General features: G+C 43.1%; 1 protein-coding gene across 2 annotated transcripts in view; it reads left to right on the forward strand.

Annotated features, from left to right (window-relative positions):
* The first annotated feature begins 6 nt into the window (after positions 1 to 6).
* Positions 7 to 16,564, forward strand: part of RHPN2 (rhophilin Rho GTPase binding protein 2) — a 53,941-nt gene continuing 37,383 nt past the window's right edge. For both annotated transcript variants that reach the window (XM_019505594.1, XM_019505596.1), the window contains exons 1-2: positions 7 to 73; positions 10,558 to 10,673. In XM_019505594.1, coding sequence (XP_019361139.1) covers positions 8 to 73; positions 10,558 to 10,673 — 182 coding nt within the window. In that variant the 5' untranslated portion in view covers position 7. The remainder of the gene's footprint in view (positions 74 to 10,557; positions 10,674 to 16,564) is intronic.

Raw genomic sequence — 16,564 nt, forward strand, 5'->3', positions numbered from 1 at the left:
CGCGGCGATGACGGACGCGTTGCTGCCCCGCGGAGCCGCCGAGCCGGCGCCGGACCGCTGCTTCTTCCGAAAGGTGAGCGCCGCCGCCCCCGCGGGGCTCCGCGCTCCGGGTCCCGCATGTGCTCGGCGGGGCGGGTCCGCGGGCTCCCCCCGGGCCTCTGGGGCGTCTGTTCCACCCCGGCTCCTGCCCCCCGGGGCCGCCTGTTGTCCCGCTTCCTCGGGCTCCGGGCTGAGAGCAGGAGCGAGCGCCCGCTGCTCTGAATGGTGGGGCTGGCGTGTGGCAGGAGCCACCTCGGCTTTATTTTTACATGACAGCAGTGGTAGCATTGAGATGGCACCGAGGACGCAGCAAGGTGGAGAGCGGCGCGGCTGACAGTCTTGGTCTTAGCCGCCCTTCCCTCCTCTCCTGCCAGGGGCTTGGGGCAGGGCCGGGTGGGTGCAGAATGGCTTGGGCTTCAAAGCCGAGGTCCAGGGCTGAATCTGGGCCCATGGCTGTAGCCCCGGGTGCCCAACCTCTGGCTTGCAAGGCCTAGGAGGCTGGTGCACAGGGCTCCCCTTGGGTCAGGAAATGGGGCAGTACGGCCACCACTCCTCGCTGCCAAACTCCTAACTCTGGCACAGCTGGATTGGGGCTGAGCCATGCCCCCATCCTCCTGCGCAGGCAGATTGGACCTGCTGTGCCTACCCCGGGCGCTGGATTGTGTCCACCGGCATTGGGCACTACCGGATCAGCCCACCAGCCAAAAAGTTTTGAACAGAACTGCTGTAGCCACGCTAAGACTATCCATTCTCTAAAAGAATTGGCATAAACAGCCTGTTTTCCCTTAGTACAAGACTTGCTTCACATCTGAACACACACATATCTTTTTGCAATACCTTGTGACCACTGTTTGGATTGTGGCCATGAGACACACATGCCTTGCTCTGTGACAAGTACTTGAGCACGGCAGTCTCCAGGTCGCTTTGTCTCTGGAAGTTTAAATAGGCTTAGTGCTTTCAATTTGCAATATACTTCGGATTTAAATGAGTAAGGTTTGAGGTGTACTTACTAGAACACTACAGGGAACCTGGTATTGCCATGCATATAGCTAGATGGGCAAAAACCAGCTTTAGCTCAAATCCCATTTGCTTGCTTCACTTGGTTAGTTCTACCTTAGTCACCAGTGAGCAGCAGTCTCCTCTTGGTTTGTTTGTAGGTATTTGCTCATATTTCAGTTGATTTACTATTAGTTTTCCAGCTGCTTTTCTACAAAACTTGACATCTCATGGGCTCTATAGGCTGAATATAATCAGCCTACAACAAAATCTAGCTTAAGAACTTGGAAAAAGATAAGCAGTATTTTACAAATTAGCACAGAGGTGATACAAACAAGAGTTAGAACAGTGCTGTTTTAGTTGGCCCTTTAATGAAATATATCATTAATGCAAGCTTAAAAAGTGGATTTGAGCTTCCTCTCAGTTAAGCTGGTCTAAGTCAGGGTTAACTCCATTAAAATAATTGGTGTTGCACAGATGTAAGACTTATGTAACCAAAAACAATTAAGTGTGTTTCCTTTTATGTATAATGGGAGTCATTTATATTTTCAAGTTCTGGCCCATTGTTCTGATTTTCCCCCCATCATAGACAGAGCGTAAATCAGATCAAAATCTAGTCCACCATTTCAAAACATGAAAGAAAAGAAAATAATTACTGGTAATTTGTCTTCAATTTTGCCTGAAGTGTGTGGCTGGACCAGATATTACTTAAAAGAAATTTGGGATTAGGTAAGAAGGCAACTGGGAGAAAACCCTTTCTTGGCTTGGGCATGTAGAGGACAAAGTCGACCTTATTACAAGAGAGTTTCCGTCCATCATCTATTCTAGATTTTTTTTAATAGTTCATATATTAGTCCACAAATGTACTTTGGGTAAGTTTTTACCCTTTTTCACAATCTGTCTGTTCTTGAAAAGTACTTAAATGTAATCCTTCTTGGATTCTGAACAAAGGGTTAGGGGTTTTGCAGAAGTCAAGACAGGGAAACCCTCTGGCATAGATATGGCCCAAAACCAATTAAATATGAACAGTGCCTAAAAGATTTTGCACAAATGAGCTTTCCTCTGGCTTTTTTAAATAAAGCTGTTATATAGCTGTAGAGACTAAATATTTGAAGACTGGCTTGGAAATTGTGTTTGTGCATGTTTATGGGAGTTTCCAGCAATAACAACCCAGGACATATTTTATATGTTAAGATAAATAAATAATAAAGTCTCTCTCACATATACAGTTGAATTATTCACACAAATGACAGTGGCACAAAGTAATAACATTTATTTAGCACTTTAATAGCCCCTTAGGTGAAAGTAATTCAAATAGCTTCAAACAATATAACTTCCTTATGTAATAAGGAAGTATATTCCTCTGTTTTTAGGCATAGAGCTCTTCAGAAACTTGCCTAAAATCACCCAGGAAGCCTGTGACTGCTAGGTGTTGTCATACTTCTCATCAAAAACAGCAAAACAAATGAGTTTCTTAGTTTGTGGTACTTCAGTTTTTTAGGAAACCCTTGTGTAATAGGGTACTTGTCACAAGAAGGCATGTATCTGCATAATTTGAAAGACCAAATATGAACAGACCCTCTTTTATTACCAACTTTTAAATCATAAGAACAACTCTGTCCACATTCCCAAGACACATTCTAGCCACTGTGCTTAATCTACCAACTCAAAATGATCATTGTGGAAAAGTGGTCCTTAGATGCTTCTGTGATATGAGGCTTTCTTCCATTTTATATTTATTTTATTTATGTTCTTATGTTAATGGCTTAAGATACATCCCCTCTCATAGGAGGAGGCTGTCAAGATTACAGGGCTAGGGGCATCCCTGTCCTATTTCTGGTCTCTCTGGCACTCCCATTCCCAGGTGTCAGACTTTGTACCTCTGTATATTCTCTAGTGCATTTCCACAATTTGAACTCTGCCCTGGTACCCTATGAATCAGCTGTGCTTACCCAGGATGGTTGACTGAGCTCTGGCTCCTGAAAGGTTTCTTTCCAGCATTATCTAGTGATAAAAAATATTTTTTAACCAGCCAGCATATGAACCAGCCACACCCCCATCCAGATCTCACCATGTCTGCAGCATTACAAGCTTCTGCTGGCCTGGGAGTGAATATCTAGGCTTGAGTCTTGAATTTGGATTTCTTTGAATGGTAGGCCATAGTGCTGAAGCTAGACTAGACTAGTAAGGCAACTAGTTTCATGAACCTGTAAGTTCTGGTCAGTTTGATAAAGATATTTTGTATTACTCCTGTTTCTCTTAGAATTTTCTCTCAGTAAACCACATGGGTCAGCTTATGAAGACAAAAAAACTGCCCTCTACACCAGTCAGGGTAAAAAGAAGAGAGAATATTTAGTTCTCCCTACTACAGTACTGTACTGTAATTAGAAGGATAAGGATCTTGGCCCAAAGGCTCAATAATCTGCTCTGAATCAAAAGATTCCTAGCTAGCCCCACTAGTCTGTGCTCTGGGTTATCCATTTCCTTGTGCCTTCATCTGTTTACCAGTGTGCTGCACCTGTGTCTCCACCAGGGCTTAACCCATCTGACTCTAGTCATTAGTAGCCAAGCAACCATTAACATTAGCTTTTACATAGGCATATTTATTTGCCTATTTGTCCTCCCAACAAGAGTTGGGGAAGGACAGAATGAATAGCAGAATGATTAGTAAGAAAGGTTTTACTGTCTTTATACGTCATTCATTCTAAACAAATCAGCACAACCCAACACAGAAAAATCTAAAGAAAGAAGAAATCCGGGCAGCCTTTTAAAAAAAATCAAGCTTCTCTGCTCAAATAATACTACTTTATGGTTTTGTCTGGAGTATGCTATAGTGCAGCTGGCTTGCTATATATATAGGTAGTTCAATACAGAGGTAGTTACAGATTCTTAAAATTTGTATTAAACATGTTTTACATTTAGGTACATGGAGTTTAAAAAATCATGCAAGTAAACAAAGATTTGCATACAATGCTATAACTGTTTCGTTGTGCAATTACAGCCTTATAGCAGTCTTCAGAAGTTTGGCTGTACAATTCTTGCAAATAATGTAGCCAAGGGAACATGTTTTCATTAGCTTAAAAGAGTACATTCTGGGTTCGGTGCCTCTGGTCAGTTCTGTAAAGAGATTACTCTGTTTTAACACTTAGATAATGTTACACAATCAGTTGCATGTGGCCATTTCTTGTTCAATAGTGTATCCTAGGAACAACTAATATACAGCTAATCTCAGTTGCTCAAAAAGCCATGAGTCTGGCCCCCAAGTCATCATATTGACTTTAAAATATGATTTTTTTAAGTGTATGTTGGGTCTTTGTATTTACCTTCTGGCTTTTTAAGCCTTTTGTGTTCATGTTTTCCTTCTTTTTCTTTCTCACCTAAACTTACTTTTTAAAAATTAAAAGCTTACTTTAAAAAAATTAAAGCTGAGATCATTGTAACTAATTTAGTTGGAACTTGATGCTTCATCCTAAAGCTTGCAGTGCATCAGGATAGTTTGCAACATTGAACTAACACAATATCAAGAAATTTTCAGTATCAGGGCAGAGGAAAATAAATATTCAGTATGTTCATTTTGGCAAAGTTTGGCAGAGCCTAGTCATACAGATAGTTACTGTGTGAATAATATTCACGTATTTCATACTGGTGAGGTCAGTGAAACGCCCAGCATACGTAAAGATATCTTTAAGTATTTGCAGGATGAGGCCCTTGGCTTGCAGTAGGGCTTGACAAGCAGCACAGGTTACACTGGGTGGACAGGAATGTTTTATTTTAAGCAAGGCGGCACACCCAGTTTCAGCTCTGCGTCACCACTGCCAATCAGTGCACGGCTCATTTTATCAGTTCAAACCCCCTACCTCATGCATCATCGTTCCATTAAATGCAAATACCTCTTCTGATTGTTTGCCAAGCATTTGTGCATTGTGTATATGTCACACTAGATTTCTGAAATTAACAATAATTCATTTTTAAGTATTGTAGGTGCTGCCTGGCATCCAAATGAGTTACTTGCTGCTTTTAAATATGGGGGCAACATTTTTCCCTTTATCCTCCTTTGATAGCTGCTATCTTGAAAACTATTATCCCTCTACGCAGATGGACTGTATATTGCATTCTTTCTGTCTAAGCACAATGCTTTATATGTTCTCTATAATGCACAGGGAATTGGGGAATCAGAATGCAGTGTTCATAATCTTGCTCAAAAATGAGTTGTTGCCCCCTCAAGCCATGTCAAGTCCTTTGGTACTTCAGATGTGTCTATCCACCAGGCAAAGATTACCTTAAAGTACCAGTTCAAAATGTTCTCATGGACTTGTAGCATCTACTTCAAAGAGAGCATATGCCACCATCAATAACCCTCTTCACTGGCACATTTTTATGAAATTCACACAAACCTGGGGAAATAATAACCCCACCAAACTCTTTATCTGGTGTTAGGCTACCCAGTAAACCTTTTGTTGTTCAAAGTGACATTAAGACCATGATGAAATTAGCTGTAAATTGTGCTTCAATATTTGGAGCTAAATTATTTCTGAATCCATTGTTCTTTTAGAAATTGTGACGGCATTTAAGAGCTTGGATTATGTAATTTTAATGTACGTGAGGCAAAAGAAATGTAATTATTCGTGTCCAGTATAGTGCTCTGGAGTTTTTATGAAGTACATTCAGTTAAAAGCTCTTGATTTCACTGAATTGCTTTCAAGTTTGAACTTTTTAGGAAAAATGTCAAGTTTGGTTAACAAATTCAAATTCAGATTACCATGGCAGAGATCAATCATATGGGTGTTATTTTGTACACTAGTATTCATAATAGAATTTAAATTATTTATAACATTATTCATATTGATGATATTTAAAATATTATAAACATGTTAAGTTTTGGCAGTGAAATGACTACTTAATTTACTTATATTGCCTTTGTGCATTTGACACTGGTAATTCTCTCCTTAGTTTGGACACCAGGACCTGTTTGACTGAAGGACGTACTCCTAAGTATCCAAGATATTAGTTACCCTATTCTATAGAGTTATACTATGTGCCAAGTGAAACATGCCAAGTAACTTTGATAAAGTTGAGAGATAGGAGGAAGTCTTTCCTAGATTTGTACTTTGTGCAAGTCCAGGTCTATTTCCTGGCCTGAAACGTGACTGTTCTTTTGGCTAACAGATCCAAGTATTAGCTTGTTGTGGACCATTGTCAAGAGAAATTGAGAGTCAGAGGGACAAAGTCTTAAACCTGGCTATTTTCAGTTCTGCCTATTAGGTTCTAAATTAATTATGTCAAAGGGAACTGTGACAAGTCTAAACACACAATGGAAATGATGTGTTTGACTTCTGTAGCTCTTTTTATTCTCAGCCATGTTTAATATCCAAGAGGCTGCAGTATGCATGGATCTATTTGCTCTATGTATTTCCTTCATTCACACTCACTAGATCCAAAATAAATATTTACAGTCAGAAAATCTGCAAGGACTGAAATTGAAATCTGGGCTCAACTCCAAAGCAGATATTCTTAAACTTTGAAGTATTGGCTTGCAACTAAATTCATGCAACTAGTAACTGGTTTACCAATGGCTGATCAGATTTTAATTTCCTTGGATGTCATGAGGACTTAAAATAGTGATATTATTAATGTAAAAATACATTAAATATAGAAACTTGCATACATTTTAGGGGTACAATTACTCACTAATTTCTTCTTGTCTCTATACTCCTCTACATCCTAAGCATCCCTGATAGAGGAATGAGGAATCTCACATTCCTACTTTAAATCCTTCTGGAATAATATACTTTCCCTCTAAGTAAGAATTAGGTAGAAGCCCTAATGGAATATGTCAGTGTTACTACTTGATCAGCTAGAAGATTGTTATTAAACAATGCTAGGCTCTGCATAGGCAAATGTTGAAAGCACACATCATGTTTTCTGTGTGATCTCATTTTCTTACCAAAAATAACTTTATAGTGCACATAAATAGCATATAATACAATTCTAAAGCATGTGTCATATGGGCTGGTCCCCTGGTAAGGCTATATAAAAAAACCCAAACACATTAACTTCCCGATTCTTTAGTTTATCACTGATATACAACTAAGCGGAACAATATAGAATGGAACTTTTGACATATATAGTTTATGAAGCAATAAAACCACTTGTGTCTTGGCAGAAAATATCTATATAAATTGCAGTTACACTCTGAAAATGTGATTCTAAAAAATATCAGGACAGAGTTCAGAGTTCTGTGTTTACTTTCTTGAATTGGTGCTGTAGCAAATGTATTCAGTTTACATGTAAAATTAGTGTACTTTTCTAATTGCCTGTCCTGCAGACTGAGAATCAAGGTATATTCTTTGCGATGAATGCATCACTACTCATTTCATAGGTCCTTCAGTTGGAACATAATCAGTGATTTTACTGATGGTGTGTAAGGTAGGGTAGCATCCATCCAGTGCTGTAGCAAGGAAGGGGTGAGCAGGGCAACTCCCCTGGGCACCAAAGCAAAGAGGCACCAGTGGGCACTGCCCAGCCAGGGCAGGGGATGGGACAGAGTCAGGAGTGGCTCATTTGGAGAAGGGCATGGGATGAGGGATGGGTGGTTCCTGCCATTGCATGCACTTCTGGGCAAGCATTGGGGGGCTTGTGCCCCTTGGATCTGTGTGTGGGGCGAGGGCGGGCTGCCTCTGCGGGTTTTGCCCTGGGCACCAAACTTCATTCCTACAGCACTGCATCCAGCCCACTGAGTTGTGTGAACTCTGCAGAGATAACAGGAATATGGCTTTGTACAAATGGAACCAAATTATACCTTGCTGCAAAAGAAAAAAAGTATGTGTGTTATGGGAGAAGGGAAGTCCTAGAGATAGGAAAATACAACGGGGCTTCCCCATCATGGGATTTTTGCTGAAGTAATTTTCAGATTGTGTTTGTTTCCCATTGCAGATGCATGAAAATATACTACACTAGACTAGCTACTCTAGATCCCAGGCTCCTGTCCACCAGCACTCTAGCAGCTTGATTTCTAGTACAGCCAGCTTGTCCATGAACTTTCCATAGACAGCAGCTAAGGGACTCTGTACACAAGGGAAATTGTACAGCATGGCAGGTTCTATCAACAGATAATAAAATCTTGATCATGGGCCCCTTGTAGGGCTTGAGGAGTCAGACCTGTACATAGCCCTGCCATGCTTTCATCGTGGAGATAAAAGTACAGTACAGCAGTGCCAGGGGGAGCACATCCAGTACACCAACAGTGACAGTACTGCATTGGGTCAGTCCTGTCTCCTTGTTCTTTCCTCAGCCATATTGGTGCTAGGACCCACAAGAAACTGTTTTTGCACTGAAGGACTTGCACAGGACTATATTGGTGGCTGGCACTGACATGGAAGGAAGTCTTTTTGCTCCATCATTTCCCTTTGCATGGAGTTTAATGTCACTGCAGTTTCGTCATTCTAGCTTTCTGTGTTCTTGTGTCTTTTGAGTTGGGGCTAATCAAAAGCCCACTGAAATCAGTGAAAGACTTCAGAGAATTTGGGATCAGGATAATCTAAAAGGTTTCCCACAAATCTAAGAGCGCATGGCATGGGTGTCCTCTGGGGATAAGCAGCAAAGGCATAAGATGTGCCATTGCTACTTGTACCCAGGGAAACCACATGTTCCTGCTGGTCTGGATGTGCCCGTGAAGGCTACCTAGCACACAGAAGGGCACTGAAGTCTTGGGATAGAGAGCAACACTATAACCAAGGATGGGAGAAGGATACAAAGGAGGACTGAGAATAGATACTTAGAAGTAGTTGAAGCAGAAGGGAGAGATGATGTAAGAAAATAATGCAGACTTGTATAATGTAAGCAAAAATGCAGAAAGCTTAAGACAAAAACCAGGTGCTTCAGGTTGGTAGGAGGAGCAAGAGAAAGCCTGCAGAGGAATGCAAAATTTTGAGTAAACACGTCAGAGTGGATGGAGAGAAAAAGATCTTAGGCAGCTGCAAGAAAAGCAGAAAGTATACAATATAAAATGGAGGAAAAAAGCAAAGCAGGTGGAAAAGTGGCAGCAAAGAAAAGGCTGCAGGATAAGAACATAGATCAGCAGCCACTAGATCAAGAAATGGCTTACATATTGCAATACTCTGCCATATCATCAGATATAACAATCCTCCATTCACATTTGACTGCATCTATATGTATAAAGCAGTATCAAGTTCTCTAGCATTGCAGTTCTCTCTGACCACTTTCATGTCTGAGAGAACTATCCAGTTGGCCTTGAATGAACAAAAAAGTCTGCTACACATCCCTGTTTTCTCTAACAAAATAAAATTAACTCCATCCACCAGCCTCCTCAACAGTCGATACATGATAAAAGAAGACACTTACTGTGGGGATCAGAAATTCAAAACTTCAGCGCACGGTAATTGGTTTCAGTGCAGAAACACATCAGTAACTAGAGAGTAATTAAATTTGACATGTTTGTCAGGCAATCTGGCAACCTTTTTCTTGCTATAGATGCTTGCACAAATTTTCCTGCAACTTTACTGGATACTTTGTAAAATGCAAACTTCTCAAACTGCAGTTCGGCTCTCAATTAAACCAGTATAAATCTGGACTGGCATTATGAGTATGTCTTCAAGACACAAGGCAGTGCCATATGAACAAACCCTATGGCCTGGCTTATAGTGAGTACATTTTCTCTATTGCCTGATCAATGGTTCTACATTTACCAACCTGAGACAGGACTACATTTCAAACAGGTAAGGACAGCACCATGCACTATCAAAATGATGCCTTCTGAAGTGCTGGTATTAGCATGGCTGTGCCTTCTGGATAAATGAATGCCTACACAGAAATTGTTGGGAATTCTTTTACTTGTCAAAGCTGAGTTGTCAAAAATGAAACTAAGTTCGGGATAGATTTTTTGGTAAAACCAGAGGAGGAATCCACTGGAGACATGAAAGGCTGAGGTCTCTCAGTCCCTGTTCTGGATGATTGGAGAGATTTTTGAGGTCTGTCCCTCCCATTTGCCATTAAAAATTGTGATACATCTCAGTCTTGTCCCGATGTAGAATACAAAAAAGTTGAAACTCTGAAAATTTTCATGGGATGAGAAAACCATTTCTCACCCAGCTCTACATAATGTGAGAATGTAAGGCAATAACACAAGGTGGCCATGTTCCCCAACCTTTCACTGTTTGGGTTTTTTTTGTCGTGATGTGGTTTTTGTGACAGTCCATCAGGAGCTCAGGTGTATGAATCTAGTAGAATGATACTGAGATTGGCATGGTTTTTTTGGAGTCACACAGACATCGTTGACAATGGATAAATGAACTTCCTCTAGGGTAACGAGAAAATTATGCCATTACATTTTTTATTTTATTTCACTTTGTTATCAATTAACTCTTTTAAGGCTAAACTATAAAGAATGTTCTTTAATCAAATTGGTTTGTTTCATGTTTTACACATTCTATTTTTTTATCTTTGATGTAATTACAAATTGTTGTTGCTCATGCTTTTTGTTGTGCACCTCTGACATAACTCTAGGGCTGTAACCCACTCGCTGAGACAGGCAGAAGCAAGCTACAAAATCAAAGAGCTATCCTAAACCAACAGATCCTGAAAGCAGTAAGGTTGAGAGCTGGTGCAGAAAATCTTCTAAGGTAGGTTCCCACTGCTCACTTCTATTCTGTCTGAAACAACAAAATGGTCTTTGTTCTTGCTGCCAGAGCACCCTCCATCAGGCTCCTACGTGCTCCTGTACCTTGCAGAACGCACTGCAGTTGGATGTAACAACTCAGCAATGTTTTTACAGCCTCCTTCTATAAAATCATTAACTGTTCCAAAATGTTTTATGGGCCTCCAAGGTGCACTTTGAAAGTCTATATTATAGCAACCAGGCATTGGAATGGAATCTTAAATTACTTTGTTTAAAGACTACTGAAATGGTCCTAATTCCATTTTGTTGGAATCTTTCATTGGACAGTGATGGTTGTTTGCTTGATTCCTGCCTATAAAGAGAATAGGTGAATATCTTTCTCATCATTAGGTCTGTGTCCCATAGTTAAAGAGGATCCCCCCAGCGCAGTTGAGTGTTAGCCATCAGCTGTCTATGTGGCACATGGCCGATTGCTGCCAGCTGTTGCTCACACTAGACATAGATTTGTGGTATTACCTTTAATTCTTCAAGTTGCATCATGAAAGAAGAGGGTGGGAAGATGATGTGCCAGCCACTGGGCCCCAATATTCAGGCTCTTCTACTAGGCCTCTTCCTACAGAGAATCTGCAAGAATCTGTGAATACTTTTTAGTCTCCAAGAGCAAGCAGCCAGAGTTTCTTTAGAGAAGTAAAGATTACTCTTGTAATGCTTGCTTCCTTAAAGCTTGACTTTATTTGATTGGCTTCACATTTGCCTGCCACCCACTTTTCTCCTTGACCTTGGGAAATGACAGCTTCTCAGAGGCAGATCTTTATTAGCATCATAGTCTCACTGACTTCCATGGAACTATGAAAGTTTATAGCAGTGGTACCTCCATGGCTGGCTGTTCTGGTGCTCGCTGTGCTGGATAGGACTAGCCTACATTTTGTTGTGAGAGAGAATATTTAGATTTGCTTTTAAAAAAAGCGCACACACTTTTTGTTGAATTAATTTAATTTTATTTGTATTAATGTCTAGGTGGCTCATGTTGGGACTGATTTGCAGAAGAGATGAGCACCAACTGAATGTCGTTATTTCTGGTCATGCTTATCTTCTCTGAAAGTCAGCCTCAAAGTTGAGCTCCTTATATCAACACCCACTTTTGAAAATGCACTAGTGACTCTAGTGTCTAAGTAAGGAATGCCGAATAGAAGCCAGGTCTGGTATCCAAGGGCAGCACGTTATTAAGGGCAAACCACATCTTCAGTATCAAATGACATCAAAACTTATTCATTCAGACTACTAAAACGTATATTGCTTACAGATGCCTCGGGTAAACAAGGTTCTTACAATAAACTGGCTATTGTGGGGTATTAAACAGAGCTGTCAAATCCACAGTGCTCCTCACAAAGAGAAGAAAACATACATTTCAGTTGTGTTTACATTTCTTCGTTCTTCAGAAGCAGCAAGCCAGTCCTTTGTTCACAAAGAGCCTCTCTCAAGAAACTTGAAATGCTGGTTCTCTTACCACTGGCCAAAACAAAAGTAATCAGATCACATCCTTCAATAGAAAAGACCAAACTTCCCATTACTTCTATAGTCTGGGAGGCTTTGGCTAAGACTGAAACACAATTCTAATCCTGTGGATCTTATGACTATTGTATGGTGCTCAGGGCTCTCCTTCGGATTTTGGCATCATAGTTCCCTCAGAATCGAGTGGGCATTGCCCGTTTCTGGTACCTGCAACCTGTGTGTTTTCATATGATCCTACATGGGTCATACATGGAACAGGTGGTAATGCTGCTTGAAAGATGGTCTTATGTCTTTCAGCCACATGCATTTTGTAATTCTCATGCTTCAGTGTCTGTGCTGAGAGGAGAATGCTATATGATAAGCTACTTATACTGTAGTTGAATTGGATTTGTGAGGCTTAGGTCTTGCCAGTATAATCCAAATGCTTTATTATGATTTTCATTATAAAACACTGTCTAGATAAGAGGAATGATATACAAAAAAAATTATCTGGAGTTCAGCAAGGTGTTTTACATTTTGTCTTCATAATAAAAATATTGGATAAAAAATGAGTCCCAGGATAGTAATCAAATATTTTCTAAGCAATGGTGGTGTGTAAAGCTGGAGGAGGTGACTATGGAGGGGTCTTTAAGTCTGTTACAGGTGAAGGACTGTTCACAGATCTCTATCCGTATTTAGGTTTGACCTTGAGGTTGACCTCATCCAGTCTGAGCCACAGGAGCCAACCCTCCATATCTGTATCATACCTCTATATGAGGTATGGCTACCTCAACACTATTCACATCATACTTCTTATTTACAAAGTGGAGTTCCTTCAGAAACTGGTTTATAAACTATGTGCCTCTCTTTCCTGGCTTGGCTCTACTTAAAGACAGTAGAGAGAGGAAGTCAGGCACAGAGGCTGCATCCAGATGCTCAGTCCTCCAGGGAGATGCTCTGGCTGCTGGCCAGAGTATTTCCCCTCCTTTAGTTCTGGCTTGGCTCCTCTAGCACACCAGGAGCCAGGAGAAGTGGGGAAAGGGCAGTTTGCCCAAAGTGAGGCATTTTGCCCTGCACTAAAGTGCATGTGCAGTGGTGTGTGCAGCAGCAAAAAGTAGCAGCACAAATTACTGCAACTGCAAGCACACACCTCTGCATATTGGGATACGCCCAGAGAAGCTAAAGTCAGAAATGGGGTAATGAAGGCTTTCTGCTGGCAGGCTTCCTGTGCTGGAGGCCTACAGGGTATAGAAAAGTTCCAGAGTTCAGAAAGGGGAGGGCTAGGAAGCTAGCAGTGATAGGGTTAGTTGATCTTGTTCTTGGAAGCTCAGCAGAGCGGGGATTCAGAGTGTAAATAGATCTTGTGTATGGGACTGATGATGACCTTTAGGTTGACTCCAGTACAGACATAACCACTGTGACTTTGCAGAGGAGGTATAAGTGCAAAACATGAAAGTAAAATAGTAGCAGCACAAATTTGTGCTGCTACTTTTTGCCACTGTGCATGCCCCCACCCATGTGCTTTGGTGCAGGGAAAAATGCCCTGTTTTGGGCAAACTACCCTTTCCCTGCATCTCCCAGCTCCTGGTTTGGAGCCGGGGTGGAACTAAAGGAGGGGAGACACTCTGGCCAATAAAAGTTCACCTGCAGCCGCTGGCGTGTCCATTCCCTACCCATGTGGCCAGCACAAGGTAAATCATTAGCCATGGAAAGCAATGGTTGTCTGAACTTACGAGGTACTATGAGCTGGTGACGGGGTGAACTCTGTCTCTTGCTCCTGAGCCATCTGCTGGAATTCCTCCAAGCTGGGGTCCTCTAGAACCTCCTGCTTGAACTCCTCTTGCCTGGCTAAGCAACCAGCAGGGAGTTCTGGTGCTGCTGTAAAGAGTGCACCTTCACCCTTAGGGATGTCCTCTAACTTCTCCCCAAGAGTCTCAGTTTCCTCTGCCACTGACTGACCAGACTCCTTCCTGCGGCTGTCACTAAACCCAACCTTGAGGTTGCTAGTTTCCTCAATGGCTGGTGGCTGGTCGCAGTCAGAGGGAGTCTGAGTCTCTCCCTTCTCCCACTCTGCCCCAGCAGCCAATTGGGTGACCGGGCCCTGGGAAGTTTCTACTCCTCCCATCTCAGCCTTTCTGCTCTGTGGATGAGTCACCACATTAACATGGTAAGGCTCTAGGAGGTGGTCCTCCTCCCATTGCAGGTATTCTAGCTCCAAAACATCACGTCCCACCAGGATGGAAATAGGAGCCCCTTCCAGCACTTCTAGTTCTATGCACATCCTGCAGCCTCTCCACTCAACGGGGGAACAGGTTACCGGTATGTCGAATGGCTGGGCCTGCACCCCTTGAATGGTAAGGGTCTTCCCCAGGACTGTATCCACAGGTGAAACAAGGTTGATATTGATTAATGACACACTGGCCCCTGTGTCCAGTTCCCCAACAAGTGTTCTCCCGTTTACCATTATAGTAGTTCGGTGGGTGGCCATCACCTTCTCTGGGTTAGTAAATCTGTAGCAACAGGTACACCCCTCAGAGTGGCTTGGGTCTCCCTCCTCACTGTTTACAGCTGTTGCATGTCTGACTGGCTTGGGTTTGTTGCTTAGCTGTGGGCATTTGGGCCTGATGTGGCCCAGCTCCCTGCAGTTATAGCACCCCCTCTTTTCCGACTTGGGTGGTTTGTCCGAATCTGGGGCCGCCTTGTGCTCAGCAGGAGGTGGCCCTCTTTCCCCTTTTGGGACTGGCCCTCCCTTCCCCCCTTTGTGGAACCCCTTTTGTTCCTTCCCAGAGTAGGAAAGCTTTTGGTTCAGCCCCTGTCTATTTAGCAACAGCTGGTCTGCAATTTTTGTAGTTTCCCAGATTATTTTAGGGCCCCTATCCTTGACAAGGGTTTTAATTTCCCTCGGGCATTTGTAATAGAATTGGTCCAGCACCATAAGCATGTCCATCTCCTCCACGGTGGAAGCTTCAGCTCTCTTCTTCCATTTCTAGTATGAGTCCCATAGCAGGGCCCCAAATTCGTTCATGGTCTTTCCCAGCTGGGGGCTTGCACTATGGAATTTTTCTTGGAAGTAATCTGGACCTAACTTAAACCTTACATGCACTGCCTCTCTAAAGGTGTTGTAGTTGTCCGCTGATTCCAAGGGCAAGCTATTCAGGCCAATGGACGTTGCCCTCGACCAGAGCAGCCATGTGTTTCATGAACTCTTCTTTTGGCAACTTCCATCAGTGTGCTTGGCTTTTGAAGTTGCTTAGGAACACTTTGGGAACATCCCCATCTTTGTAGCGAGAGAAGACTGGGGTGTTCAGTCTGGGGGTGCAGCTGGGTGCCTGCAGTTTCAGCATTTGTCTGCAACCAGAGCACTGCGAGTTCATGCTTATTTTGGTGCAGGGGCTGTCTAGCTCAGGTGTGGGCAAAATGTGTCCTGCAGGCTGGATGCAGCCCACCAGGCCATTCTATATGGCCCGCAGGGCTCCTAAGAAATTTAGAAAATTATTATTTATCTGCCCCTGGCTGCTTGTCATGCGGCCCTCAATGGCTTGCCAAAACTCAGTAAGTGGCCCTCCGCCTGCTCTAGCTTCATGCTTGCACTATTCCTTCCCATGCTGGCACCGTGTCTCCTGCTGGCGCTGGGCCTCCAGCTCCATCCCTTTCAACTCTAGCTCATGCTTGAACCTGCACTTTTGCGCCTCAGCTTCTAGCTGCAGCTGGAATTTCCAGAAGTCCCACTCAGAGGGTGGCCCCTCAGTGCCCCCCGTGGGTTCTGGAAGGACACGTGGAGGTGATCTTGTGGCCTGGTCATTATCACACAGGATTTTAATCAAGTCTTCCCTCCTTTGCTCCTTCCTCACTGGAAGGCCTCTCTTTCATCAGTTCTCTCAAGTCGGCCACTGTCATATGGTCATACTCGTCAGCCGTCTTAGCTGTCTACACTGTCCAGTAGACCTGATGCTAAATTAGAAATTATTTCCTCAAGGATTTTCACCGACTCTATTCCCTTCCCCAAATTATGCCTTCAACACAGCAGGTTGTTGGATCCTACCACTAACCATGTGTGGCAGGCCAGTAGGGGGTGCTCCTGCACTGAGCCACCCACCTCACTGCGCCTGACCGCCTTCCAGGCTCTGAGTGCCTCCCTGGGGGCGCCTCACGTCTGGCCAATCCCCTTCCTGGAGCACACCCGCTAGCCTGGGGGTAGAGCTGCCACCACCCAGGGATGGGCTTGATTCTGGCACTGTGCCCCCTGGGAAACACAGGCCTAGTAGCCCTTGAGGGTACTTGACTCACTTCAAGAACTTGGGGTGCTTCCCTCACTCGGAAGCACAAGTACTGGTCTCCCTTTGTCAGCCGAACCAAGGGGACTCCAAGGCATAATCTAGACCCACTCCCAGTAAGTCTCCTGCA

This window comes from Gavialis gangeticus, unplaced genomic scaffold, assembly GCF_001723915.1.
Source record: "Gavialis gangeticus isolate Ggan-Ray unplaced genomic scaffold, GavGan_comp1, whole genome shotgun sequence".
Taxonomy (NCBI): Eukaryota; Metazoa; Chordata; order Crocodylia; family Gavialidae; genus Gavialis; species Gavialis gangeticus.